Source organism: Melospiza melodia, chromosome 10 (assembly GCF_035770615.1).
Source record: "Melospiza melodia melodia isolate bMelMel2 chromosome 10, bMelMel2.pri, whole genome shotgun sequence".
Classification (NCBI taxonomy): Eukaryota; Metazoa; Chordata; class Aves; order Passeriformes; family Passerellidae; genus Melospiza; species Melospiza melodia.
Genome location: NC_086203.1, coordinates 14,705,067 through 14,730,521, shown reverse-complemented (window position 1 = coordinate 14,730,521; position 25,455 = coordinate 14,705,067). Strand labels below are relative to the sequence as shown.

The window sequence follows — 25,455 nt, the reverse complement described above, 5'->3', positions numbered from 1 at the left end:
GGGATAATACGTTTGACCTAAAGGAAGGTAGATTCAGGCTAGATACAAGGAAAAATTACTGTACAATGAAGGAGACATTCAAGGTCATGGTGGGATTGGGCTTTGAGCAAGCAGATGTAGCTGAAGATATCCTTGTTTGGTGTAGAGGGGTTGGACTGAATGACCTTTGAAGGGTCCCTCCAACCCCAAACATTCTGTGATTCTATGCTGTACTTGGATTTCAAGTGTCAAGTCTTGGAACAGCAGTTCCAAACCACTCGTGGGTTCAGTGTAGGCAGTTCCACTTCTGCCCTTGTTTCCTATTAAGGATACAGTGGCTGCTTGGTGAAAGGTGCCAGGTAATGTTTGTTGAAGATATTTTGACGCACATCAAGTGTGTGTAGGGGGATGCTGAAACAGATCTCTCTTGTCTTTCCAGCTGGTATGGGAGCTTAAATCAACAGGCTTGGCAGAAATGCCAGATCCTGTTTGTCCTGGGAATGGTCTGGTAATGCATGTATCTGGTACTGGGGATAGTGGAGCAATGACTGGGTGCACATATGTTGGTGATGTAACCTTGGCCTTCCTTGCATGTTTTGGCAAGCAGTCAGTTGCAGACAGTATAAATGGTTAAGCAAGCCTCACTCGTGTCTTTGGGTGAATATGTTACCTTGCATTGTTTCCTAATGTGGATCATTTTGGTGATTTAGTTTATAGCACAGCTTTAAAAGGTGTAAAGGGCAGAGAAGTGCAGCTGGATGTTGGGCAAGGGTAAGGAATTCTTGAGTTGGCCTTGCCTCTTGAAGAAATAGATATTTTCCCATATGTGCAAATGCTAAAAACACTTTTACAGAGAAGGAATAAGAGCTGTTTAAAACACTTTGGCTTACGCAGAGTAGGTTCAACCCCAGAAGAATGTCGTTGCTTGCTGTGTCACTGCAGTGATGCTGTTTGGCCCCATTAGCCTCTCCTCCACATGGCAGCACTAAAAACATACAAACAAATGCTCTTGATCAGCAAAAGTTGTTTATGATATGTGGGATGTAATTATTACAGTGTCCCTACTAACAAAGAGCAGTTATTATCCCTCCAGCAGTTGGTACTTTCTCTGCTGCATGAAACACAGCTTTTACTGAGACCAAAAAAAAGAGAAACAAAGGACTTTAGCATGTTGCATGGTCAGTGTGCCCCAGTCAGGGCATGAAACAGAGGGTGCCATCAGCAATGGGCTATTGTTTCAGCATATTGAGAATGAAGGAGTTTGTGACCCAGGAAGCTGAATCATAGCAGGATTGTAGACAGTGAGAGTCTGTTATGGAAAATTCCAGGACTGAGTTGTTGGAGCTAAAGTGGAAGGAAATACTGTCTGGTTTCTGAACAGTTTTGTCTCCTTCCCCATTATTATGAATTACTTATTGTTTGTAATTTATGTTTGTAGAGGACATAGTTTTCAGAACAGCAGAGGCGACCCAGCTCCCCCCTCAGGTCCTGGCTGAGGAAGTGATCTGCCTCGACAGTACCAGCAGTGGCAGTGAGGATGATACTAAAGGAAAAAATAGCATTAAAGATGGTAAGTGACCAATTGCCTCAGCCTGCTCTTCTCACAATATGCTGTTTATTCAGCCACAAGTCTGTTTTCATCTGTTCAGATGCTCCGGTGGTGAATCACTTCAGACTTTTGTAGGCCTATTGCTTTCCAATTATATGGGCAGTTCTGGCCTGTGAGTCCTAAAATGACATTTATAAAATGGCCTGTCAGGCCCTCTTGTGAACTTGTGTTTATTTCTGCTTTATAAATGCACTTAATTTTGCCCAGTGCATTGCTAAAGAATGCTTACAGGAGATGTGGCACCATTTGCTACGTGTAAAAGGAGCATCTAAGTAGTCAGATCTGCAGCTGGAAGTGGTTTTGTGTCCCTTGTCCCAAATGGATTCAACCGGACTCCTTGGTGATCCTCAGACATTTATATCAATCAATAAAATTCATGTCTGGGCTTGGGAATTAAGAAGACATATGGAAGAGAATGTAAAACACTCATGTTCTCTTTGGATCAGCCCAATTTAATGTTCTCTGAAACATTTGGAAGCCAGGGAAGCTTTCATATGCTGGTCTGAGGGGCATGGTGTGTGCCTGTATCATGCTTGTTCAGGATACATCATTAGGCCAGGGTGGAATTGCAAATGCTGGAGGAAGCCTTATTTCCTGTTAGGTTTTTTCCATTCATGATAAACCCTGATGTCAAGTTAACTTTGTCCTTATTCTCTCTTGTTTTGGTTACTTTGCAGAAGTGATTGAGCTGAGCTCAGGAGAGGATGATGCTCTCCAAATTGTGGACAGCAGTGACTCTGGCAATGAGGGGGAGGAGGATGGCAGTGAAGAGAGCAGTGGCTCTCATGTGAATGATGCCTTAAATCAGTCAGATGCTCTGGGGCAAGTCATTGTCAACATCAATCATCCACCAAATGAGGAGGACATTTTCCTGGCTCCCCAGCTTGCACGTGCAGTGAAACCTCATCAGGTAGGCTTTGTTAACCTTGAAAATGCCATGAATTCAGGCAAGCCTGCCTGGGAGTCTCAGCAGAACTTCTTTGGTGAGCCCTGTGACCAATCTGGTTGTGGTGGTGACTGTTGTGGACAGTCAAATGATAAAACTGAAGTAGAGGAAGGCCAAGGCTCTGTATAACTTCAGCTGCTGTTACTATCAGACCTTTGTATATTTAGATGAACTTTTAAAAATAAAATAATATTTATAAACAAACTAATTGACCCCAATTCAGGTCCTCTGGCTACAAATTAATTTTATTTATTGGTATAGTCTCAAGAAATTCTATGAGCATCTAAAAATAATGAGTTTCTGAACCTTCCTTAGATTAGAGTAGTTTAATGAACTTGAAACATGCCCTTTACATTTTCATGGTCCTCATGCACTCTGTAAATCCTTACCCATCTCGGACTTTTTGTCTGCCACCATTCTAACACTTTTTCTACTTTTCTGCCTAGATTGGTGGAATCCGATTCCTTTATGACAACTTGGTTGAGTCCTTGGAGAGATTTAAAACCAGCAGTGGGTTTGGGTGTATTTTAGCACATAGCATGGGCCTGGGCAAGACCATACAGGTGATCTCTTTCTTGGATGTACTTTTTCGGCACACGGAGGCAAAGACTGTTCTTGCCATTGTACCTGTAAGTAGCCACATGAAGGGCTGGCTGAGGGGCTTCCCTACACTGCTTCTTTCTTTGCATAGAGAAGGTTGATTAGTGTCCCATCACTCATCAAGCTTTATCACATCCTTGCTGCTCTTCCCCCTCTTTCATTCCCTGTGTTCCTGAATTTGCATGCTGCGAGCTGCTGCTTCCATCCAAGCATGCTGGGTGTCATTCCCTAATCTCATTTCTGCTCTTAAAAATCCCAAGTGACTCAATTGGGTTTTTAATTCTTCCATGGCTAACTTTTTCAGGTGAATACACTTCAAAACTGGCTAGCAGAGTTCAACATGTGGCTCCCAGCACCTGAAAACCTTCCTGCTGATTATAACTCCAAAGAGGTCCAGCCCCGCACCTTCAAAGTCCACATCCTGAATGATGAACACAAGTAGGTGACAGTAAAAGCTTTCTGAGCTCTTGGCTCAGGGACCTCAGCTTCTTCCTGGGTAATTTTCCTTGCATGGATCAGGGCAGTGCAGTGGTCCTGGGGAATTCTCAGTTCATTACTTGTGTCTATACACCTACCTGTTGATGTCTTCACCCTCTGGGTGGGATATATTTGAATCTGCTGATGCTGTTTCAGCCAAGTATTTACTGTTGGCCAGGATCTGGTGTAGTGTTGGGGACTGAGTGAAGACAGTGTCTTGATCTGAACCAATTCTGAGCAGGCTGGAAGGGAAGGAAGCCTGGGGGACAGGAGCATTGAAGGAGAGAACAGGGGATAAACAACTGGAAGATTACAACCACGTGCACTGGCAGCTTGTTCTGCAAATGGTTTTTGCAGAGGCAAATTCAACAGCTCTATAAAAAGGAAACTCTTGAGTTCTATATGCTTTTGTGCATGACAAACTTCTACACCTCAGTTCCTGTAAGGATTTGTCATTCTCAGTCCTGCTCCATGGCATATCAAAGGCTTCCCCCCAGCTCAGTATCTGTTTGTTTCCTAAAGAAATTTCATTGTAAACTTCCGTCTGGTTTGATGTGAGAAAAATGCTTTAAAACACCCATTGAATGGGTATTTCTTCTCAGCAGACTCCAATCCAGTGATTCAGCCTGAACTTGGAGTAAAGCTTACAGTTTATTTGGTTGTTTTGCAGGACGACAGCTGCACGAGCAAAGGTGGTGAATGACTGGGTGACAGAAGGTGGTGTGCTGCTGATGGGATATGAGATGTACCGTCTCCTCTCACTGAAGAAGTCCTTTGCCACTGGCAGGAAGAAGAGAACAAAGAAACAAACTGGCCCTGTCATTATTGACTTGGATGAGGAAGACCGGCAGCAGGAGCTTCTGAAAGGTGGGAAGTCAGCCCTGAAGAGGGGAGAGTGTGGCCCTCCTGTCCAGCTGTCTGTCAGCTGTGGCAGCACAGGGAAACAACCTATAACTTGCTTTTAGTATCACTGACATGATAGAACTTTGCTGGGCAAGATTGTCTTTGGAGGCAGAAGGCTGTTGAGCTTTGTCTGAGTCTTTAATTTCTTGAAAGAGCTCCAAGTAAGTGTGGAATTCAGTACACTGAACTCTGAGATTACTCATTGTGAGATTTGCCACTCTGATTTGATTCAAGACACCCAACTTGATGCAATGCAGGTCACTGAACAGAAATCAAGGGACAGTCATGTTTGCTCATTACCATATTTTGCTAAATCAGAAGTACTGTCTAATCAAATGTTATCTTGGATACCTGCTATCTCTAGGATAGTTAGTAAGAAGAGAACTAGTAGAGTTAGGAGTGAAACTGCTGGTATTGTGGAGAATAGGGCTGTTGTGGCTGTAGAGATGAGTTGGATGAGAAGGTGGCCTGCTGTGAGGTTGGCTGATAACGTTCTAGCCTTGCTCACTGCACCCACGGATACCCACCTCTGCTTTTTTACCTTTCAGAAATACCCCTCTATTGTGTAGCCTGTGACCTTATAAAACCAGAACTTTGACTTATTCATCTCTAACTAACACTTAATGTCCCTTGTCCTCAGGGATTGAGAAGGCTTTGTCTCGCCCCGGCCCAGACGTGGTTATTTGTGACGAAGGACACCGGATAAAGAACTGCCACGCCAGCACCTCGCAGGCGCTGAAGAACATCCGCTCGCGCCGGCGGGTGGTGCTGACCGGGTACCCCCTGCAGAACAACCTCATCGAGTACTGGTGCATGGTGGACTTTGTCCGGCCTGACTTCCTGGGCTCCAGACAGGAGTTCAGCAACATGTTTGAGCGGCCCATCCTGAACGGGCAGTGCATCGACAGCACCCCCCAGGACGTGCGGCTGATGCGCTACCGCAGCCACGTCCTGCACAGCCTGCTCGAGGGCTTCGTGCAGCGGTGAGTCCACGGGCAGATCTCAGGGGGGTAGCCCATGCAAACAGCTCCTTCATCACAAGTTACCTGGCTTGTTTGTGCAGTGCAACTAAATCTTGATGCCTTACAGAATCATGGAATTGTTTAGGTTGGAAAAGACCTGTAAGATCAAGTCCAGCCATTAACCCAGCACAGCCATCACTAAAGCTTGTCCCCAGGTGCCACACCTACGAGTCTTTTAAATCTCTCCAGGATTGGTGACTCCACCACTTCCCTGAACAGCCTGTTCCAATGTCTGACCACCCTTTCCATGAAGAGATTTTTTCTTATATTCAATCTAGATCTCCCCAGAACAATATGAGGCCATTTTCTCTCACCCCATTTTCTCTTGCTATTTCTTTTCTCTTGTTTTTTGGGAGAAGAGGCTGTTCCCTTCCTGAATATAACCAGGTAGTCATGGAGAGATAGAGGTTTCCCCAAAGCCTCCTTTACTGCAGGCTGAGCCCCCTCAGCTGTTCCTCATCAGACTTGTGCTCCAGACCCTTCCCCAGCTCTGTTGCCTGAATCTGGACACACTCCAGCACCTCACTGTCTTGTAGTGAAGGACCCAAAATAGAACCCAGGATTTAAGGTGGGGCCTCACCACTGCTGAATACAGGGAGAGGTTCACTGCCCTGGCCTGCTGGCCATGCTATAAAGTTGGTTTGCTTTGGTACCACAGACTCTGATAACAGAGAACTACACCTCTAGCTGCCCTGGAGTGACCTCAGGTTTATTTTGATGGCTTAATAGCCAATTTGGATGTGTGCTTTATGACATCCTTATCTTAGAATCTGAAAGTGTTTTGTGAAAGTGTTAAGGAAAGTCTCAGTGACTCCACTACTCTGGAAACAAATCAGCATTTTTTTTCTCAGATGAGGATTCTAGGATGCTGGTCTGGAGTGTCTTAATCATTGGCAGAGCTGAAAATAGACTTTACGTCTTATTTCTGGTTTTCAGCTACCATGGAAAACAGGACTTTCATCACCCTCTTAACTCTGTGACCTGTGCTAGAAGATTGTAATGTTTGAGATCTTTGTAATTGTGTTTACAATTGGTATTTGGCTGCAGGGAGAGTATCTCAGAAGTGTCATGCGTTAGAGAAACATACAATTTAGAGGTCCTTCTCCCTGCAGCTGGGCGGGCAAGAAGTCAAAATCTTTCCCTACAGGCAGCCACAGGGAGATCATAATGGGAAATTCCCTTCCCTTATATTTATCTCATCCTTCTTATTTCCTCCACAGGCGAGGCCACAACGTGCTGAAGGTTCAGCTCCCATCTAAGGAAGAGCATGTCATTCTGGTGCGTCTGTCCAAGATCCAGCGGGCCCTTTACACGGAGTTCATGAACCGGTTCCGGGACGCAGGCAACAGCGGCTGGCTGGGGCTGAACCCACTCAAAGCTTTCTGTGTCTGTTGTAAGGTATGTTTTGGCAGAAAATGCAAAGAAGGATTCTAATCTGTTGGGGAAAGAGTTATATAAGTCAAAGAGGAGGTAAAAGAGGGAGATCATCTCTCTCCAGAGTGCTCTGCAGTGGTTCAACAGTATTGTTATCTTTGCTTCCAGAACTGGGATGCAGGGATGTTAAATGTCTCTTTCAAACTGTGCAAGAAACCTGCTGGCATCAGCTGCAACAATCTGGGCTGATACCTTAAACTGCATAACTGTACCTGCTTAGTGCAATTAGGCAGCTTTCTCTGCCTTTGTGCTGTGTGAGGTGCGCAGTGACCTCCTGGTTTCTTCTCAAGGAAAGAATTGGACACATTTAAAGATATGAGAGCCAGAAGAAGTATTAGTTCTTTCCTTTGAATAGCTGTGGAAGCTTTCAGGTCAAAATCATTGGCAAGCAGCAGACCAGTGCAGGTCCAACCACTTCCTTTCTGTATCCCTTCAGATTTGGAACCATCCAGATGTGTTGTATGAAGCTCTGCAAAAGGAGAATCTGGCAAACGAGCAGGATTTGGATGTGGATGACCTTAGCACAGCAAGCACTAATTCCCGCTGCCAGCCTCAGGGAATTAAAGTTAAAACAGAAAGTAATGCTTTGGCATCACCAGTTGGAGAAGCTACTAATAGCAAGTTCCTCCAGAGTGTTGGCTTCAACCCTTTCCAGGAGAGAGCAAATCAGGTCGTAACTTATGAGTGGGTGAGTGTCACTGCTGGAAAACTCTTCGTTTGGAGAGTCTGAAAGACTGGACAGTTTTCTGAAGCAGAGTAAAGAGAAGACTCTTCTGTTTGAGTTGTGGGTTTCTCTTATGTTCTCTTTACCACAGAGCATCTTGATAAGCAGAATCTGCGTAGGGCTAGGAGGGGTTTGTGCTTCTCAGGAGGTAGAAGTGTAGGCAGCACTCTTATGTCATTGTTCTCATCTGACCAAAAAGGCTGTGGAGTTTGTTATTCTAAATAAAGGTGTTAGGGTGAAGTTTGATCTAAATAAGAGGGTGGTAAATCTAGAAGGATGGAGGAAAGCTCTTGAGATGAAAGAGTCATGAGAGGTTGAGAGGACAGTGAGAACTTCTTCCTTCATGGAAGAAGTTTGTCATGTGGAGCTTCTGGAATGGGAGATAGCAGCAGTAGTTGGGAGTATCTTGGTCACCTCAAGCAACTGGATGTAAATAACCTTGTTGCCATGATTTATTTCTCTCACCTTGAGACAGGGTTGTTGAGCTAAACAGGGAATGAGCAACTCCACCTGTAATAGTCTCCTGTTTCTTGGTAGGCCAAAGACATCTTGTGTGATTACCAGACGGGAGTCCTGGAGAACTCACCCAAGATGGTGTTACTTTTCCACCTAATTGAGGAAAGTGTGAAGCTTGGAGACAAGATCTTGGTCTTCAGGTAAGCAGAGTATCACCAGCTGATCATACAGTCAAATACTGGAGTAGTTGGATTCCCACCCCGGTACTAGGAGGTTTTTACAGAGTATGAATGGTGTGGCAGTTCCCCTTTTTTTCCTTTATTGTATTAATGTGGATTTTTATCTGTGGATAAAACTTCTGCCACTGTCATATTTACTAGTGAGGAGTGTGCTGCACAAACAGGGTTTGACACCATCAGCACTGTCATGGTTGGGGAAGGGTTCTGATACTCCACTTCTGCTGTTGGGAACTTTTTCCTGAACAGAGATCTTGGTTTTGCAGCCAGAGCTTGTCCACCTTATCTGTCATTGAAGAGTTTTTGGCAAAGAGACCGATGCCGAGTCCTCCAGGCTCAGATGGAGGAGTTCATAACTGGGTCCGAAACATCAACTACTACAGTGAGTGCATCCAGTCCTCCTTTCTTTTGTTGTGACACTGTTTGATCATGTGAAGGACTAATTCCTGAAAGTTGCCCACCATCTTCTTTTAGTTGTCTTTGGGTGTGAAAATGCTCTGCTGAAGCATTCTTCTGATGAACTTCTTTCAGACTGTTCTTACTTTAGTTGTTTTGGAAGACAGTGTCAGTTGGATAGCAGCTAAACATCTTTTGACATCTTACTTAGAAGAAGTTAGACATCTTTGACATCTCACTTACACACTACTGCTTTTTTTAAGTTGCAAAAGTTACTTTTTGCTTCATGTTGGCTATTTGCTAGATCTTGCTTCCAAAACCAGAATCACTGTGCAATGCTTTCCCTTGCTCAAGGCTGTGACTTCCTCTCCCTTATTCCCCAGCTTTAAATCTTTTCCTGGTATGGGTTGTTGCTTTGTGTGGCTACTTTGCAGGCCAGGACTGAGAAGAGTGGTGGATATGGTGTTCCTGATTTTTGCAGAGCTGCCAGAAGCAAGCTGCTACTCAGGAACAGAGACATGACACCCCCTTAACACCAGCACTCTCTATGCTCAGGTCTAGTTTTCTGGGGGTTTGCCAAAGCCTTTACAATTTTGCTTTCTCTTGATTCCTGGAGCTTCCTGCATACATGAAGCCTTTGTTCCTCTTGTTCCTGCTTGCTATCCACCTTGCCTAAAGCAGAACCTTAAAGGGCTAGATGTGTTGTAGTGCTCCTAGGCCTGGCCTTGACAAGTTTGAGTAATGTTTACTTGATCTTTCAGTTGATCGAGTCCCAGCCTGGCTGGCTGCATTACACCTGCCTTTTTGGGCATATTACAGGTACAGAGTGGTCCAGTCGAGATCCTGGAGTACGACTTGAATTGGTTTGGAACCAGTTTCAAAGCTCAGTGTTTGGAAAGTGGGTTTATTCTGATAGAAATCCCCCAAACCTACAGAGCTTTTACATGTATCTTTAATTCCATTGTCAGGACTGGATGGCAGCACCTCTGCCTCGGAAAGGGAACGGCTGATTAACCAGTTCAATGATCCCAGCAATGCCTCTGTTTGGCTCTTCCTTTTGTCCACACGGTGAGTTGGCTGCAGCAGAAGGGCATGGGGGAGGACTCATACTGTGTTCTGGATGCATGTGGGTTTTCAGTTCTTAACTTCCTTTGTAATGTACTCTCCATGGTATGACAGTGCCATCGGCTTCTGAATTCCCTAGGGATGTAGGATTTCAGCCTTAGGCCTCTGAAACAGCTTAACAGTCTTGGAAAGTAAACTCAGGTTTAAAGTTTGACTGGAAGAAACTTTCCATAGACCCTTTATGGACTCTTGGCTGTGATGGTTGTCCCTGCCTAGAGGTTTTGAAAATTGACCATGGCAGCAGTTTGAAATTTGCCTTAATTTTCCAGTGCTGGGTGTTTGGGTGTGAACCTCATTGGAGCAAACAGAGTGGTGGTGTTTGATGCTTCCTGGAACCCGTGCCACGATGCCCAGGCCGTGTGCCGGGTGTACCGCTACGGGCAGAAAAAGCCGTGCCACATCTACAGACTGGTGTCTGATTACACCCTGGAGAAGAAGATCTATGACCGCCAGATCTCCAAGCAGGGCATGTCAGGTGAGTGTGGATGAGCACAACGTTCCACTCTCAGCTTTCACTCCCCTTAGCTCCTATGACTCCTGTTTCTGTGGGTTTTGTAACTTCTTTTTTCAAGGTTGAAAAATAGAGAGGTGACAGGCACCATCCCAGGGCTATGTTTGATGTTTGAGTTGGCAGTGACATGGGATCCTGTAAGAAATTCATGGTGATAGAGCCAGCATCCTGCAGCAAGGTTGTGGTCCCAGTCCACTGCTGAGCCATTTACTTCCCCTCCTCGTCTTCTGGTTACTGCAACAGACTGGAGACACAGGAGGTTGCTCATCCTGTTTTCCTTTCTGCCTGGATATTGCTCATCTTAAACTGGGTGTTACTACTTAAATAGTTCTGTGTCTCTGTTTTCCTGCAGTAAGAGAGGGAAAATAGCTAAATTAAAGCATATATTGACACCTTTGACTGTTAGTGCTTGCTTAGGTGCCAAGAATAAATAATTCATTGTGGTTCTGACCTGCCTTTGTACCATAAGTATCTTTTGTGCTGCCTTGTTCCAGTTGTCAAACTGCTCTCACAGAATGTGCAGCTGAGGGTTGTGGTGACCCAATGAGAGCTCTGTGTCCTTCTTTGCTCAAAACTCCAGAGGCAGCAAACTCCAGCCCAGCGTGATCAGCTCAGTTTGCTGTTGTGCACTTGAGGTGGAGTCCCCTGGCAGCTGGCCTGGCTCCCAGGAGAGTCCTGGATAGAGGTGTTTTCTCCATGTGCTCCCATTTGACCTGTTTGCAGGAGGGAATGTTCAAGGAAAACATTCAGGCTCTTGTGAGTGAGGGAATGTGGCTGCTTTTTTGAGCTTTCCACTTTAGTACATAGTTATTAATTTGAGCCTTTTTGGTGGGATTTGTGGGAGAACACATACTGATATGGCTGCAGTTCTGTCCCAGGATGTGTATGTTTACAGCTTGTTATGTGAGATGGGCCACTATCCATAATTAGTTTTGTGTTCCTGTTTGTCAGGAGCTTGGTGACCTGCACCAGCTTTGCTGTGCAGTCTGGAACACAGGCACGTGTCAGCCTGACTTAGTCAAACAGGCTCAGCTCTGAACATGATGATTTTTCTCTTTGCCCTGACATTTACAGAATATTTCTGAGGATTGTGTAGATTGCAGGGAGGGAGTTGCATTAGGACAGAAGTGTAGGAAGGGCAACAGGCAAGCAGTGCTGATCTCTTCCCTTGTCTGCTCACTCCTTTTGCTCTCTTTTCCAGATCGGGTGGTGGATGATCTGAACCCAGTGCTGAACTTCACTCGACGGGAGGTTGAGAACCTGCTGCATTTTGTGGAAGAAGAATCTGACCCTGCTCAGCTCTCCCTCAATCCGAGCAAGATGAAGGAGTCTGTTCTACAATTAGCCTGTCTCAAGTATCCTCACCTCATCACCAAGGTAAGATTAACCTGTTTCTTTGCTGGCACTGCCCTGCACAGGCAGGAGTGGGCCTGGAGGAGTCTGGCAGTGTGATGGGGCCATGGTGGCAAGAAGGATGCACCTAGGTGCTGGTGGGAATAGGCAGAAAATTCTCTAGAGAGGACCCAAAGATCCCTGCCCTTCCCTGTGATATCTTCCTCTCATCTAGAAACACCTCTGTCCTGTACAGGTTTGGGGGCAGGTTGTCAGGCACCCCTTTCTTCAGCTTTGTGCTGGGTGTGAAGGTGGCATTGGAATATCCCAGCTTGCTGCCAGCTCTTCTCCTGGGGTGAATTTAAACTAAAGCTGGAACAGGCAGCACTGCCCTGTGCTGTCAGTAGTGTCACTGGCAGGGTGGTGCTGCAGATTGGGCCTGTGCCAGGTGCTGTGGGGCTCTGGGGGCTGTGTGACATGGCGGTGAGCTCCGTACTTGTGCTCTTGGCCTGGCCAAAGTTCCTGGGTTTTGCTGTGTGCTCGTGGTAAGTGATGGCCTTGGTTGGGCAGGTGATGGCATTAGCTGGCTGTCACCCTTCAAGATGAGCCTTGGGCACATCCATAGCGGTGCCCCCACTCGTGCTTTGCCATGGCCAGCTCTGCCAGCCTGGGAAGGAAGACGGGCTGCGGCAGGAGCGGGCACTGCTGTTGGGGGTGTGCTGGTTCCCTCTTGTGGTGTGTGGGTGCCAGAACCGCGGTGCTGTGGGGTTGCAGGAGCCTTTTCAGCACGAGTCACTGCTGATCGACCGGAAGGAGCACAAGCTGACCAAGGCAGAGAAGAAAGCAGCCAAGAAAAGCTATGAGGAGGAAAAACGAGCATCCGTCCCTTACACCCGGCCGTCCTACGCACAGTATTACCCAGCCAGTGACCAGAGTCTGACGAGCATCCCTGCCTTTAGCCAGAGGAACTGGTGAGCACCTGCCCCTTCCCTTCCCCCCACGCTGTAGCCATGAAATGAAGGGGCAGATGATGCTTATCACTGTGGGGCAGGTGCTGCACTCTCCTCCCTCCTCTCTCACTAGGCGACCAGCCCTCAAGGGTGAGGACAAACCAGTGGCAAGTGTCCGCCCAGTTCAGTCCACCCCCATTCCAATGATGCCCCGGCATGTCCCCATGGGTGGTGCAGGATCAACCTCAAGTTCCAACCCTGCTGTCAACTTTCCCATCAACTATCTACAGCGAGCTGGTGTCTTTGTGCAGAAGATTGTTACCACCACGGGTGAGTTGCTACTGCTCAAAGTGGGTTGGGTCATGATGCCCATGGTGAACTGAGGATCAGGGTGAGTTGCAGATGCCCATGTGGGCTGTGGACAGATGGGCATCAGAGGCAAAGATACTGTGTCTCTGCATTTGAGTGGTTCCTCTGTGCCTGGAGGAGTTTCCCTGCAGATATATAAGACCGATGGACCTGGTGGATTGTTGGGAGTGAACTTTCCCTGACAGGGCCTGCAATACTGTCGCTCATGGTTCTGGAGATGCTGTGCCAGAACAGCATGGCTTTAGCTTCTTTGGGGCTTCTGCTACCTTCTTGTGCTGTGTAGAAATAAACCCAGGGCTTGCTTATAGCACAGCACACAGGAGAGACAACTGCACTGCAAAAAACGGGGTTGGTGGTGCACCTGCCCTCTCCTGGCTGTGGCTGACATGTAGTTTAATGGACACTATTCTGTTTCTTTCCCCACTGCCAGATATTGTGATTCCGGGTACAAATACATCCACTGATGTACAAGCTAGAATCAGTGCTGGCGAGAGCATCCACATCATCCGAGGGACAAAAGGTAATTCTGTCCTGCTAAGACTTGTGGATAGGGTCCCAGCCAGTGCTAATTAGCAAAGAAAATCATACAAAGGCATGAATCAATCCCTTGAGAAAAAAAGAAACAAGAAGGGAAGGAGGTCTTGAGTTTGCAGTGACTCTGTTGCAGCCCATGCTCTGGGTGTGCTGATGCTGCCTGGCTGTTGCATCTGGGGCTGCTCCTGTCCCTGAGAGGAACTGTTGAACTTTGTGCTCAGTTCTTCCTTTTCACAACACTCACTGCAAGCCTGAGGCAGCCACACACTTCCTGGTTCTCCCAGAGCAAACTGTTTCCAGTGTGAAGTTCCACATTTCCCACTGGCAGCACACTGGGAGGGGGGATGTCCAGTCTAGGAAAGCTGAAAGGGTGAAAGGGGAGGTTGAGGAAGGGGCTAAAAGCCCTCCACTGGGCCTATGCAGTACTGCTGTCCTGTTCTTGCCCAAGGAAACTTGCAGGCTCGTAGATCCAGGTTCTGAGCTGAGGCTGGAGTTGTAATGAAGTTGTTGAATGAAGTTGTCCTGCCTCTGTTCCAGGGACATACATCCGGACCAGCGACGGTCGGATTTTTGCCATACGGACCACTGGGAAGCCAAAGGGCAATGAAGACCGTCGGACAGCTGCCTCAGGTAGGGGCTTGTGGGTGCTGTGTGGAGCTTGCAGGTGTGCTCTCCTGCTGGAGTGTCTGGGGCAGCATTCCCTGTATTCCATCAAGTCTGTGTTAAGGCTTACCCCACCGTATCCCCAAGATATTACCACCTTCCTTTCCACTGTTCCCTCTTGGCCCGCAGGTTTTTCTCTGAGGTCGCGTTTCTCACCTGCCCCATCTCCTTCTTTGCAGGCTCCCAGAGCTCTTCCCTGGAGTCCACGAGCAATGGCAGACACAGTGCCTCATCCCCGCAGCTCCCCAGCGCGGAGGAGCTCACTCGGCCCATCTCCCCCGACAGCCCCGAGATCATCAGCGAGCTGCAGCAGTACGCGGAGGCGGCGGCCGCGCGCGAGTCCCGCCACAGCTCTCCCAGCAGCACGGCGCCGCAGGGCCACGCCGCCCGCACGGACACCGTGCCCGGCGCCGCCGCCCGAGGAGCCGAGCAGCGCCTGGGGGGTCCCTGCGTGGCTCCCTCCGTGTCCTCGGCCCTGCCAGCCACCAGCCAGCACGGCGATGCCCACCCGGTGTTGGACTTACGGGGCAACAAGCGCAAGTCGACGTCGCCGTCGGCTCCGGAGGAGCAATCCCGGAGGCAGCAGAAGAAGCGCCAGTTGCCGTCGTCCTCGCAGCCGTACGAACACGGGTACCCCGTCTCTGGTGGGTTCACCATGCCTCCTGTCTCTTTAAACCACAACCTAACCCATCCATTTGCCTCCCAGCCAGGAAACTCCTTGTACATGGGCACTGGCTCCTCTTATTACCAGCTGCCCAATTTACTCCCAGACCCTCATCTGGTGTTCCCTGTGACTACTGACCCTCTGCTGACAGCCGGCACCGCCAGCTCTTCTGCTGCTACCTCAGCCACCGCCAGCGTCCCCTCATTCATGCTAAACCCTTCTCTGGCAGGGGTGCTGCCCAATTACTCGCTTCCCTTCACGCAGTCACTCCTGCCCGAGCCCAGGATGTTTGCTCCTTTCCCAGCCCCCGTCTTGCCTAGCAGCCTTCCCAGGAGCATGGCATCTGCCTACCCTGGCTACATGTCCCCTCACTCGGGCTACCCAGCTGGGGGTCTCCTTCGGTCCCAGGTGCCTCAGTTTGAACCCCAGGAGGTCCCAGAGGTGGGATGCAGCTCTAATGACGAGGACAAAGACGACGATGTCATAGAGATCACAGGGAAATAAAAAGGCCCAGCTCCTGCTCGGTCTCAGCTCCGCCAGGAGGCAAAAGTTGCAGGACCTTTTTGGGAGTCAGGATTTTCCCTCTGGGCCACGGCAGTGGGTGGAGAAGGATGCGAAGGGTGTGGCGTGGGGGTGGTTTTGTTCTTTTCATTTGGTTTTGTTGTTTTTTAGCTGTCAAGGATAAGAATTGTATTAGGGGCTGGGAGAGGGGAGAGGGATAGCGTGGACCTTTGAGAGCCGGGGGAGCAAGAGCCGGGGAGGAGGGAAGTAGCAATGCAAACTGTAGGAGTGCCTCCCCCCACGCTCTGTCTGTCTGTCTGTCTCTGTTCTCTGTCTTGTCTGGCCGTGGAGGCTTGGTGTTGTGAGTCACTGCCCTTCTCAGGCCTGGAGGTGCGGGCTTGACCGCTGGCAGGGCCGAGCTCCTTCTCACATGAACTGCCTTATCTGTGAACTTCTCTCACTGCGAGAGGGGTGGGCCGGGGGTGACTCCACCAGACTCCACCTTTGTTGGGGACAAAGTGTTTTTAATGGGGAGGGAGTGGGGAGGCATCTACATTGTGTATGTTGGGGCAGGGAGGGAGGGGATTGATGTCAAATAAAAGAAGAAAGAAAAGAAAAAAAATATAAAAAAAGAAAATACCCCACAATTTGTCACCCTCTTCAAATTCACATGAGACTAATGTGAGTGGAGGGCTCCAGGCAGGCTCCTGTGCCAGGGCTCTGGTGAGGGGCTCCCCCAGGCATTTCTGGAGGGTCCCATCCAAGGTAGGTTGGTCCTGTGAGTCTGATGCCACCTCTATGTGCTAGGCCAGATGAGTGGAGCAATGCCACATGTCTTGGTGGCCATCAGAGGGGAATCCTGCTGACTTCCCTGTATCCTGCCAGGCTGTGTGAAGGCCACGTCTCATCCTGCTGTGGCCCACCAGATCCAGGGGTGGGTGGGCTCGCTGCTGCTTCTGAACAGCACCAGGCAGTGGAGAAGGTTGGGAGGGGACACTGGACCAGTGCCAGTTGCTGTTGAATCTGTGACTCGAGAGACTTTCTCCTGCACAGAATCTCTACATTAATTTATTTCATGAAGGCATAATATTTATTGTCTGGGGGAAGTCTTTCTTTCTACTTTTAAATTAATTTCCATATTAAAAAAATAAAAAGCTGGCCTCCAATCATGCAGTGGTCGCTTGTTGGGTTGTCTATGTGGGGACAGAAGCAGATGGTTGACCAAAGCCTAGCCTAGGAGCAAGGGCCTACTGTGGAGGTGGCCTGTGTCTGACCTGGGTGGCACCAGTTGGATGTGTTCCAGCAGGACATTCTGCCAGAGCAGGGGCTGCTCTGGGTGCTGAGCAGCTGGAGGGAAGATGGAATCCTCTTGTCATGGGGCAGGTGAAGGAGCACATGTGGAAGCCTCCTGTGCTCATTCCCAGTGAGAAGAAGGAGAGCTGTGAGGTGTGTGGAGCTGGGAAAACAGAGCTCTTGCTGGGGAAGTGCCTTTCCCCATGCAGGGAGTGCAGAGCTCAGCTCTCAGCCTCAGCACCCCAGCTGTTCTCAGGGCCAGGGCTCCTAGGGAGGGACTGGGATACCCAGGTGCAGCTGGACTCGGAGCATGTGTGTGTGTGTGACCACGCTGGGAAAGGCATGTGAAATGCAGGAGCCTCCGTGTCACATCTGGGTATCGCCATGCAGGAGCTGTGCTCGCCTGCCTTGGATGGCCCTGGAGCTGGTGGTGGCCTGTAGGGGGCCCCTAGGCCACGGAGGCTGCAGTCACTGTGCTTGCTGGGACCAACTAGGTGCAGGAAAGGGCAGGATGTCCTGACATCCTCCACCAAAGGGGTGCTGGAAGATGGGGACCTCCCTTCCTTAGAGAGAGGGTTGTGTGTGCACGCGTGTGTTACGGAAACACAATAAAAAATGTTACGGGGCTTTCCTAGTGTCTTTCTCTGTTTAATGGACATTGTCTGTCAAACATAACCACACCATTCATAGAAGCCTTAGATCAACAGTTTAGCTATGCAAATTATTTTAATTATTTTTTTAAAAAAACAAACATTAAAATAGTGCTTTCTTCTTTAACATATCCTAGGAGTTGAAAACCGAGGGGTTCTGAGCAAACTGCTGGACAACTTGTCTTTGGATGCACCATGGAAATAAAAATCAAACCCCCCCACAAAAGTAACAAAGCAAATTAACTGATGGTGTTCATGCAAGTTTCTCCAAAGACTTGACAGTGCTGCATCTGTGAGTCATGCCCTCCTGTGCTCTGTGTGTCCACCTCATGCACTACCCTGTGACACTGATTGTATGACCAGCTTGCCCAGATGTCCGTTGCATCCCTGTGAGGCTGTCAGTTTTCCTGTGGATTTGGGGAATGGACCTAGGCAAGGGCTTTCCTTGTCAAGAGTAGCAAGTGTTGAGACCTGTGGGCGCGTGTGGGAGGTGGGAACATGAGCAGACCCCCAGAGCCCTGCGGCCACCCCAGCCCTTCCTCTGGGGCTCAGAGTCGTGGGGCTCATCCAAAGGACCCTCCCACGTCCTCTCTGAATGGGGCCTGTGCTGGTGTGAAGATGTGGTGTGAAGATGTGGCTTGGGGCAGTTAGCACTGTGGTTGGATGTGGTACTGGTGACTGCACACCTCTCTGCTCCTTGCCTCTCCAGGAGAGCGCCCAGGGCTCCCAGAGCAGGCCCTGGCACATCCCTGTGCTGCCACCTGATGCTCTCCAGTGGTGCCCCTGCAGAGCCTGAGCCCTGTGGCTGTAGAAGCTGAGGATTATTGCCATTCTGCTGCCATAGGGTGCACGATGTGCTCCGGGCTGGCTGTTAACCCAGCAGGGCGAGGTGTGAGGGCTGTTCCACCTCCTGTGTGGCCATGGCCTGCACAGCCCTGGCACCCTCCTGTGCTGTGGCTGCTCTGTGCATGACCCACTGCTGGCAAACATGCACAGCCCAAGCAGCTCTAGTGCAGGGGCCCTGCACAGCAAGTGCCCCAGGGCAGCCCCAGCCTCAGCTCTGCCCCAGCCACCAGCCCTGGGCCCCCCTCAGGGAGGGGATGGGCCCTGGCAGAGCCTCGGCTGAGGTGGGCACAGAGATACCCTGACCACAGGGCTGCCATGGGAGCTGGCAGTGGCAGGGGCTGCTCCAAGGCACCTGCTCTCCCACGGTGCCCTGGGAAGGATTTCCTCTGCCCCACAGAAGCCACAGGGGGTGTGGGTTATCCCCAGCGGGAGGAGCTCTCTAAGCTCTACAATTCCCCTCCCATGGGGCCTGCTCTTCTTCCTCATCTGCTCTCCCCAGAGGTTTCTCCTCTCCAGCATATGACTCTGCTGCAGAGGGTTCTCTCCTAGTTTTCCTGAGCTTGGAACAGGGGCTTTACCTGCATAGGTTAAATTCTTCTTTTGCTGCTGAATTTCTGTCTCCAAATGATCTGATGGGAAGCAGCTGCTGGTTCTCAGAGGGGCTGCGGGTGACACTGAGGACAGCAGCGCAGGACTCTCTGCAGAGGGTTTTGGACAGTAAAGAAGATTTCTGAGCACAGCCCAAGGCCAGGGCAGATGTGTGGAGTCCTTGGCAATGGCCAGCTGGCCTCTACGCTGGCACCCAGCCCTTGGCCCTTGCCTTTGGTGGGAGGTTTGCTCTCCTGGGGACAGTTGGGTGAAGGCTGGGTACCGCTGTGGGACAGTGCCATGGGCACGGGGCGGCTGGTGCTGCTCTGTGCCCTGGGCTTGGTGGGCTTGTTGCCCCCACTGCTGCTGTGGCTCCTGGGGCTTCCTGGGGGGCTGCAGGGTGGGCACAATACAGCCCAGCCTGGCCCGTGTTGGGCAGGATCTGCTGCACATTGTCCTGGAGTGTCCGGGAGGGTGGGGAGGTTGGGTGCAGCTACTTGGAGAAAGCAAATGTTCTGGCAGGCAAAGGGTGGGATTTCCATGGGGTCTTCACTAGAATTTATGTGTACTTTGACTTAATGATGTCTGTGAATCATAGAATGGTTTGGGCTGGATGGGACCTTAAAGATTGTCTTGTTCCAGCCCCCCTGCCATGGGCAGGGACACCTTCCACTAGACCAGGTTGGTCAAAGCCCTGTCCAGCCTGGCCTTGGACATCTCCAGGGATGGAGCGGCCACAGCCTCTCTGGGCAACAAATTCAAGAGGCTGAAGGAGCGAGGATTGCTGCTGGTTTGGGGGTGGCTTCCAGGCCAAAAGGGACAAGTGCAGCAAATACCTTCACAGCTGGTATTTCTTGCCACCCTGGAATAAATTTTGTTGATCCAGTCTTGGAAGGACCATGGGTGAGGGAGGGCTGGGGTGGGGGGCAGAGTTTGAACAGGGACCATAGTCCAGCTAGATTCCAGTGAGGGATGGCTCCTTGCACCTTGGAGCAAGCACTCCCTGTGAAGGAACAGTGGGGCAAGTGAGGGAGAGCAACTCTGCCACCTCCCAGACAACCACCACTGCCTCATGGTGCCGCTTCGTGGTGCCCAGCTTGGAGCTGGAGTCTGGCACATCCATGGGAGCCTGAAGGAATCCATCACTGAGTCTCATTGGGGTTTTCTGTTGGTTTGGGTTTCTTTTTCTTTGTTTTTTTTTTTCTTTTCTTTTCTTTTTTTACTACCGCCTTAGTTTGTGGCCTGTCTTGTTGTGGTTGGAAAGAGTATTGCTACCGGGCGGGTCGGTCGGTTGGCCCCACGCATGATCATGTGCTTCCCTCTTCTCTCTGTCTAACGGGATGTGCTCGCCTGATCTCCCAGAACAGAGACTTTGAACAATTTGTTGTTTATATGATGTATTTATTTTTACTTGTGTTTCATGTCATTTTTTAAAAAAATAATAAATTGTAAGTTGGTATAACTGCCTGTTGCTTCTCCTTTTTTTTTTTTTCCCAGTAAAATAAATGTCAAAATGAAAAAAGGAAAGTGGTGTCGTTTGAAGTGGGTTGGAGCTGGGCTGGGCATGAGCATCTCTGCACATCTGGGGCCCAGCCTCAGCCAGCAACTGTGTCCTGCTGCTTCCAGCAGCACCTGGGCTCCATCCACACCTCGGCAGCCACCCAGGTGAAAATCCTGCTGCCTCCGGAGCCGAGGGAGGCATCACACGGCTGGCCCTTGCCCCTCCCTGTTCTCTGTGCTTATTATTGCTGCGGCTGATCGTCAGTCAAAGCCAGGGAAAGCAAGGACAATAAATATTGTGCAGGTAAATAGCTCTGAGCCTCGGGGAGGCGGCGCGGGCTGCATGCCTGGGCCCCGGTGCCCCGTGGGGCGCGGAGAGGCGGCGGGGCTGGCGGGGGCTGAGGTAGTAACAGCGAGGCGGCTCTGCACGGCAAGGCCAGAGTGTCCCGGAGCTGGTGCCGACGTGCGAGGAGGGCCCTGGAGAGACCGGGGAGGGAGCTGTGGGCAGCCCGGGCCCCCTCTGCCCTCACAGGCGCTGCGGGTGCCTCCGCACCCGGCCGTTCTTGCTGTCCGGGGCCTGGTGCTGCCACTTGTGCCAGGCCCGCTGCCGCTGCCGCTCCTGCAGCCGCAGGGCATTGCAGTAGGCATCCAGGCTGGTGCCCGGGGCGCCCAGGGCCCGCGGGAAGCCCTTGGAGCCCGGCTGCAGCTCAGTCCGGGGCCGGGGGCTCTGCTGGGTCCCTCCCGGCTCCTTGCTCCGTTTGTACGGGGGCAGCTCCGCGGCCTCATGCCGGATGAGGCGGAGGCTGTAGCGGGTGAGGAGCCGGGAGAAGGAGCGCTCCACCGCCTGGCACTCGTAGGTGCCCACGTCCTCCCTCGACAGCTGGCGGATCAGCAGCCCTTGCTCCAGCACCAAGAAACGTCCGTTGTTCCTGACCTGGGGCAAAGACAGAGCTCGTGGGTCAGTCCTTGGGGATAAAAGCCACCCCTGCTCCCGGTCCCTGCCGCCCTGTCCCCGTACCTCGCTCGGGGCCGTCTCCTCGCCGCGCCGCACCAGCCAGCGCACCGTGATCTGCGGGGAGCGCGCCAGGCACTCCAGGAAGGTCGAGTTCTTCTCCACGCCAAAAACCACCTTGTCCACCGCGGCTGTCCCTGCCCAGGGGAGGCGGTGAGTGCCCTGAGTGCGGGCTGTGGGACCGGAGGGAGGGAGGGCAGCACGGACAGCCAGCCCGCGGTGGGGGCACGGGTTTCCCAGCGCAGTCCCTGCGCGCCATGGCGCTCCCCGGGCACAGCTGGCTGCCCCCGCCGGGGCTGGCACTCACCCTCTGCCGTGTCCTGGCACTGGCTGAGCGGGTCAGCTTTCAGCGCGTCCTGGCAGCGGGCACGCCTGTGGGAGAGCAGAGAGGGCTGTGGGATCCCTCCGTGGCAATGCTCCAAAAAGGGGGAGCAGGAAGGGGTGGGTGGCAGGCAGGCAGAGTGGCAGTAGGGGTCTGGCTGATGGGTAAAGCTCCGGGGCTGCCGCTTGCCCTTCCCTGCTCCGAACAGCATCACCTTGCAGGGGGATGCAGGGGGCTGGCCCGGGCACACACCCACCTCTTTTCGGTGAGCAGGTGTGGGGCGCAGGTCTTGCTGTCCCAGGTGCAGTAGGGATCCCTGGCCAGGCAGCAGTCGGTGCAGGTTTTGCCGTAGAGCTCACATCGGTACAGGGAGAGCTGGAGCAGCCCATGGGTGCTGCTCACAAACAGCTCCTGCTACTCGGGAAGCAGGACAGGGGCGGTCAGAGCCACGGCTGGGGCTGGCAGGGAGCAGAGCCCTGCCTGTGCTGGGGTGGAGACACTGGGGGACAGTAGGAGAGCGAGACAGAGCCTGCTGTTCCCTCAATGCCCAGGATCCTGTTCCCTAAACGTGGGCCCCCTGGGGCCAAGGGACCCGGCAGAGTGGCTGGGATCAGCTGGCCTCTATCCCTGTCCCCAGACTGCTTTAGGGAGAAGCAGAAGGGACACTCACCCGCTTTGGTGATAACTTCATGTCCAGGATGGGAGAAGGTACCTGGAGGGGGAACAAGAGGGTGCTGCAGCCACGTCAGTCACTACTGGGTGCCCCCAGGACAGCCTTGCCCAGCAGCCCTGCTTTCAAACCTGAGCTCAGCCCTCCCATTTCAGTGTGAGCTCCAAAGTGCAACACACATGCCCCCTCAGGGACTGGATGGGGAGCTGGAAGATGACTCGGCTCCAGTCCCACTGGCACCCCTCGGTGTTTTCATGCTGCCCAGGGCGGGTAGAAGCCCTCAGCAGCGAGGTGAGAACCTCCCTGAGAGCGGCAGTGACTTCTGCAGCGCCCGCAGGGAGGTGCGGCGGCCGCGGGAGGCTGTGTGGTCCCATCCTCTCACTTCAGCCCCCTGTGCCACCCTGGCTGCCCGTACCTTAGTGACGCTGATCTCCTCCAGACTGATCACCTCGGGACTGCGGCTCGCCCCGCCGGCCAGGGCCACCTTCAGGACTTTGCCGTCATCTGTAAGGGCAGCGGGCGGAGGAGCTGTCAGGGCTGGGGGCCCCCCGGGCTGGCGGCACCAGAGTGCCACCCGAGCTGCCCGGGGTGGCAGCGCTCCCAGGCCGGGCTGAGCTCCCACCTGTGCCCAGGAAGAGCACGTCGTAGTCGCGGCTCTCCGTGTCCAGCCGGTGCACCAGCAGCCGCCGCAGCCGGTAGGGCACATTGACCCGGAGCAGCACGGGCTGCCGGCCCTGCGGGTACACGGGCTCCCACATCAGCTGGTGGCTGCGCATGAAGCTGATCAGCTCGTCAGGGAAGTCCTTGGTGGACTGCAGGAGGGGGTCGTAGGTCTCGCTGGGGCACTGTGTGACACAGGGGCTGCATTAGGGCCGGCCCAGTCCGTCCCTCTCCCCCTCCAGCTGCTCCCCGTTCCCTCACCGTGCCGGGGCGGGGGTAGGGGACACGGCCCTTGTATTCCACCCAGCGGTAGTCGAATCCCTCCTTGTGTGCGAAGGGGCCGCTGAAGGCGGCTCTCACGGCAGCCATGGAGTAGACGCAGACGGCAGAGCCACTGAAGACGCCGCTGTGGGGAAACACAGGGCTCTCAGTGTCCCCCTGCCCCACGGGGACCAGCTGTGTGCACACCGACCCCCCGAGCGAGGCCACGCTGTCCCTGGCAGCCCTGGGATCACGCACAGCACCCCAGGGTGACAGGAATGACTTTGACACAGCCCGTGCAGCCTGGGGGTCACTGACTGTGCCACAAAGCTGTGGTTTAATGATGTGGTGGTGAACCAGCAGCAGGGAAAGCGGGGAAATGCTATCAGCCCTTCCTCAGCCAGCTGGTGCTGGTGCTGCCCTTCTCCCCACAGAGCTCCCTCTGAGGGGGGCAGCATGGTGGGGGCTGCACTGTCCCACACAGGGCCCTGCTCACCTGGAGACCGTGAAGAGCCCAAAGACAAGGGGGTTCTGGGGGTCGCGGGTGCGCAGCAGGAAAACATCCTCTGCAAAGAGAGGGGTGGAGGTGACGCACAGGATGCAGGTGGGCATCCCGGGGCTGTGCTGGAGGGAGCAGCCCTGCAGGAGCTGCGTTACAGGGCTGGGCACTCACCCAGCTGGTCGAAGTGGGTCTCAGTGCCCTGCGGCCCCGGGATGGAGCACACCAGGCGGGCCTTCAGGAACGTGCTCCAGCGGTTGATGAGGCCGCGCTTCCCTCCAACATCGTTCTGGCAGGACCAAAGAGCCAGGATCAGTCCAGCCTCTCTGAGTCTCCTCCACTGCTGTGCCCTCCTCACTCCCACAGAGGGACACCCCCAGCCCTGAGCTCTCTGCCTGTGGCCGGTGTGCAGTGACACCCTCACATTCCTCTGCTTGGGATGCTCCTTGGTCCAGAACGGCTAAAAGCCCACCTGGTGGGACAACAGGCCACAGGGTGTTGGCAACTGACCTTGCAGACCCTGGCCACCCTGGCGTGGATGTGCCGCTGCTCCCACTGCCCAGCGTCCATGGCCGTCTCACGGAAGAAGATGTAGACTTTATCATCATTGGGGTTGTAGGTATCAGGGATGGTGTAGGCACCAACAAACACAGGCTCTGAGGGGGAAAGGAGCAGCACAATGTGGCCCTGTGCCCTGATCCCACCCTGTGGTACTGCCCTGAAGCCTTGGGAACAGTGTGAGGTGCTGAGGGGACACACAGCACCTTTCCCAGTGCTCAGGCTGTGGAACATGTGCTGGAGCATGGATCCCACCAGCGTCTTCATCAGTGCTTCCCCCCAAGGAGAGAGGGCCCAGGTCAGAGCTCTGGCCCCAGTGCTGGCCCCAGCCTCTCCCCAGCTGGAAGGAGAGGCCCCCATTGCCCACAGGTGCCCCTGCTCCTACCGTGCAGCCAGTGGTCCTGGTTCTGCTCCGTGCGGATGTAGCTCTGCTCAGCCCCATGCACCCAGGTCCGGAAGAAGGCAGCGCTGCTGCCCATGAAGTCACTGGAGGTGCCTGAATACAGCTCCCCACCTGCAGGGAGGGGATGTGGATGGGAAGCATCACCATCCAGCACAGATTATTCCCAGCAGTGCCCTCCCAGCCTCCCATCTGCTCCTCCCTCCCTCTTACCGATGAGGAGTCCCGTGAAGGGCTCGTGGGGGCTGTAGGGGCACCGTCCTCGCCCCGATTCCAAGGAGTGGGTCACCAGCTGCATGCGGGGAGCCCGGGCACCCTGCCAGAGCCAAGGGGGAGATGTCGGCCCAGGGGGGTCTGGGAACAAGCCAGAACTTGGGGGAAAGAGTGGGAAGGAAGTTGGTGTCTGTGATGAGTGGGCTCCTCAGGGGGATGCCAGAACCTGGTCCCATGCCCATGGGGACACCCTGACACCCCAAGCCAGAGCTGCTCTCTCCATGCCAATGCAGGGCCTGCACCAGGCTGGCCACACTCCTGAGGCCCTGGGGCTCCATCTCCCGCTACTCCCAGGGTGAGGGGTGCCTTGGCACCTTCTGCCATAGGGATTGTCTGTCCAGGGGTCCCTCACCTTGCCCCGGGCTCCCAGCTGGATGAAGGCACAGACGGGCTGGTAGGAGCCGGTGCCGCAGGCGAACACGTGGCTCTGGTTGTAGGGCTGCAGGAGGCGGATGAAGTTGGCACACTCGGTCTGCACAGGGGAGATGTTTG

General features: G+C 52.7%; 2 protein-coding genes across 4 annotated transcripts in view; one reads left to right on the top strand and one right to left on the bottom strand.

Moving 5' to 3' along the window:
* RAD54L2 (RAD54 like 2) overlaps positions 1-20,270 on the top strand; it is a 69,113-nt gene extending 48,843 nt beyond the window's left edge. For 2 of the 3 annotated variants that reach the window (XM_063164479.1, XM_063164480.1), the window contains 18 exons: positions 1,418-1,549; positions 2,266-2,498; positions 2,981-3,163; positions 3,439-3,572; positions 4,282-4,478; positions 5,155-5,497; positions 6,757-6,934; positions 7,407-7,658; positions 8,232-8,350; positions 8,653-8,768; positions 9,751-9,850; positions 10,177-10,382; positions 11,620-11,795; positions 12,525-12,721; positions 12,834-13,030; positions 13,500-13,589; positions 14,141-14,233; positions 14,446-17,600. In XM_063164479.1, coding sequence (XP_063020549.1) covers positions 1,418-1,549; positions 2,266-2,498; positions 2,981-3,163; positions 3,439-3,572; positions 4,282-4,478; positions 5,155-5,497; positions 6,757-6,934; positions 7,407-7,658; positions 8,232-8,350; positions 8,653-8,768; positions 9,751-9,850; positions 10,177-10,382; positions 11,620-11,795; positions 12,525-12,721; positions 12,834-13,030; positions 13,500-13,589; positions 14,141-14,233; positions 14,446-15,434 — 3,935 coding nt within the window. In that variant the 3' untranslated portion in view covers positions 15,435-17,600. Of the gene's footprint in view, positions 1-1,417; positions 1,550-2,265; positions 2,499-2,980; positions 3,164-3,438; positions 3,573-4,281; positions 4,479-5,154; positions 5,498-6,756; positions 6,935-7,406; positions 7,659-8,231; positions 8,351-8,652; positions 8,769-9,750; positions 9,851-10,176; positions 10,383-11,619; positions 11,796-12,524; positions 12,722-12,833; positions 13,031-13,499; positions 13,590-14,140; positions 14,234-14,445 lie in introns of all 3 variants that reach the window. The other variant, XM_063164481.1, reaches the window with a different exon arrangement.
* The window catches only part of LOC134422436 (semaphorin-3D-like), a 22,939-nt gene continuing 17,470 nt past the window's right edge, over positions 19,987-25,455 (bottom strand). Inside the window, exons 5-18 of the mRNA XM_063164482.1 lie at positions 25,316-25,435; positions 24,904-25,006; positions 24,676-24,804; positions 24,243-24,388; positions 23,907-24,021; positions 23,730-23,799; positions 23,234-23,378; positions 22,935-23,157; positions 22,728-22,816; positions 22,313-22,354; positions 21,899-22,056; positions 21,628-21,692; positions 21,327-21,457; positions 19,987-21,242 (exon numbers count right to left, since the gene is read on the bottom strand). Coding sequence (XP_063020552.1) covers positions 20,835-21,242; positions 21,327-21,457; positions 21,628-21,692; positions 21,899-22,056; positions 22,313-22,354; positions 22,728-22,816; positions 22,935-23,157; positions 23,234-23,378; positions 23,730-23,799; positions 23,907-24,021; positions 24,243-24,388; positions 24,676-24,804; positions 24,904-25,006; positions 25,316-25,435 — 1,944 coding nt within the window. The 3' untranslated portion in view covers positions 19,987-20,834. The remainder of the gene's footprint in view (positions 21,243-21,326; positions 21,458-21,627; positions 21,693-21,898; positions 22,057-22,312; positions 22,355-22,727; positions 22,817-22,934; positions 23,158-23,233; positions 23,379-23,729; positions 23,800-23,906; positions 24,022-24,242; positions 24,389-24,675; positions 24,805-24,903; positions 25,007-25,315; positions 25,436-25,455) is intronic.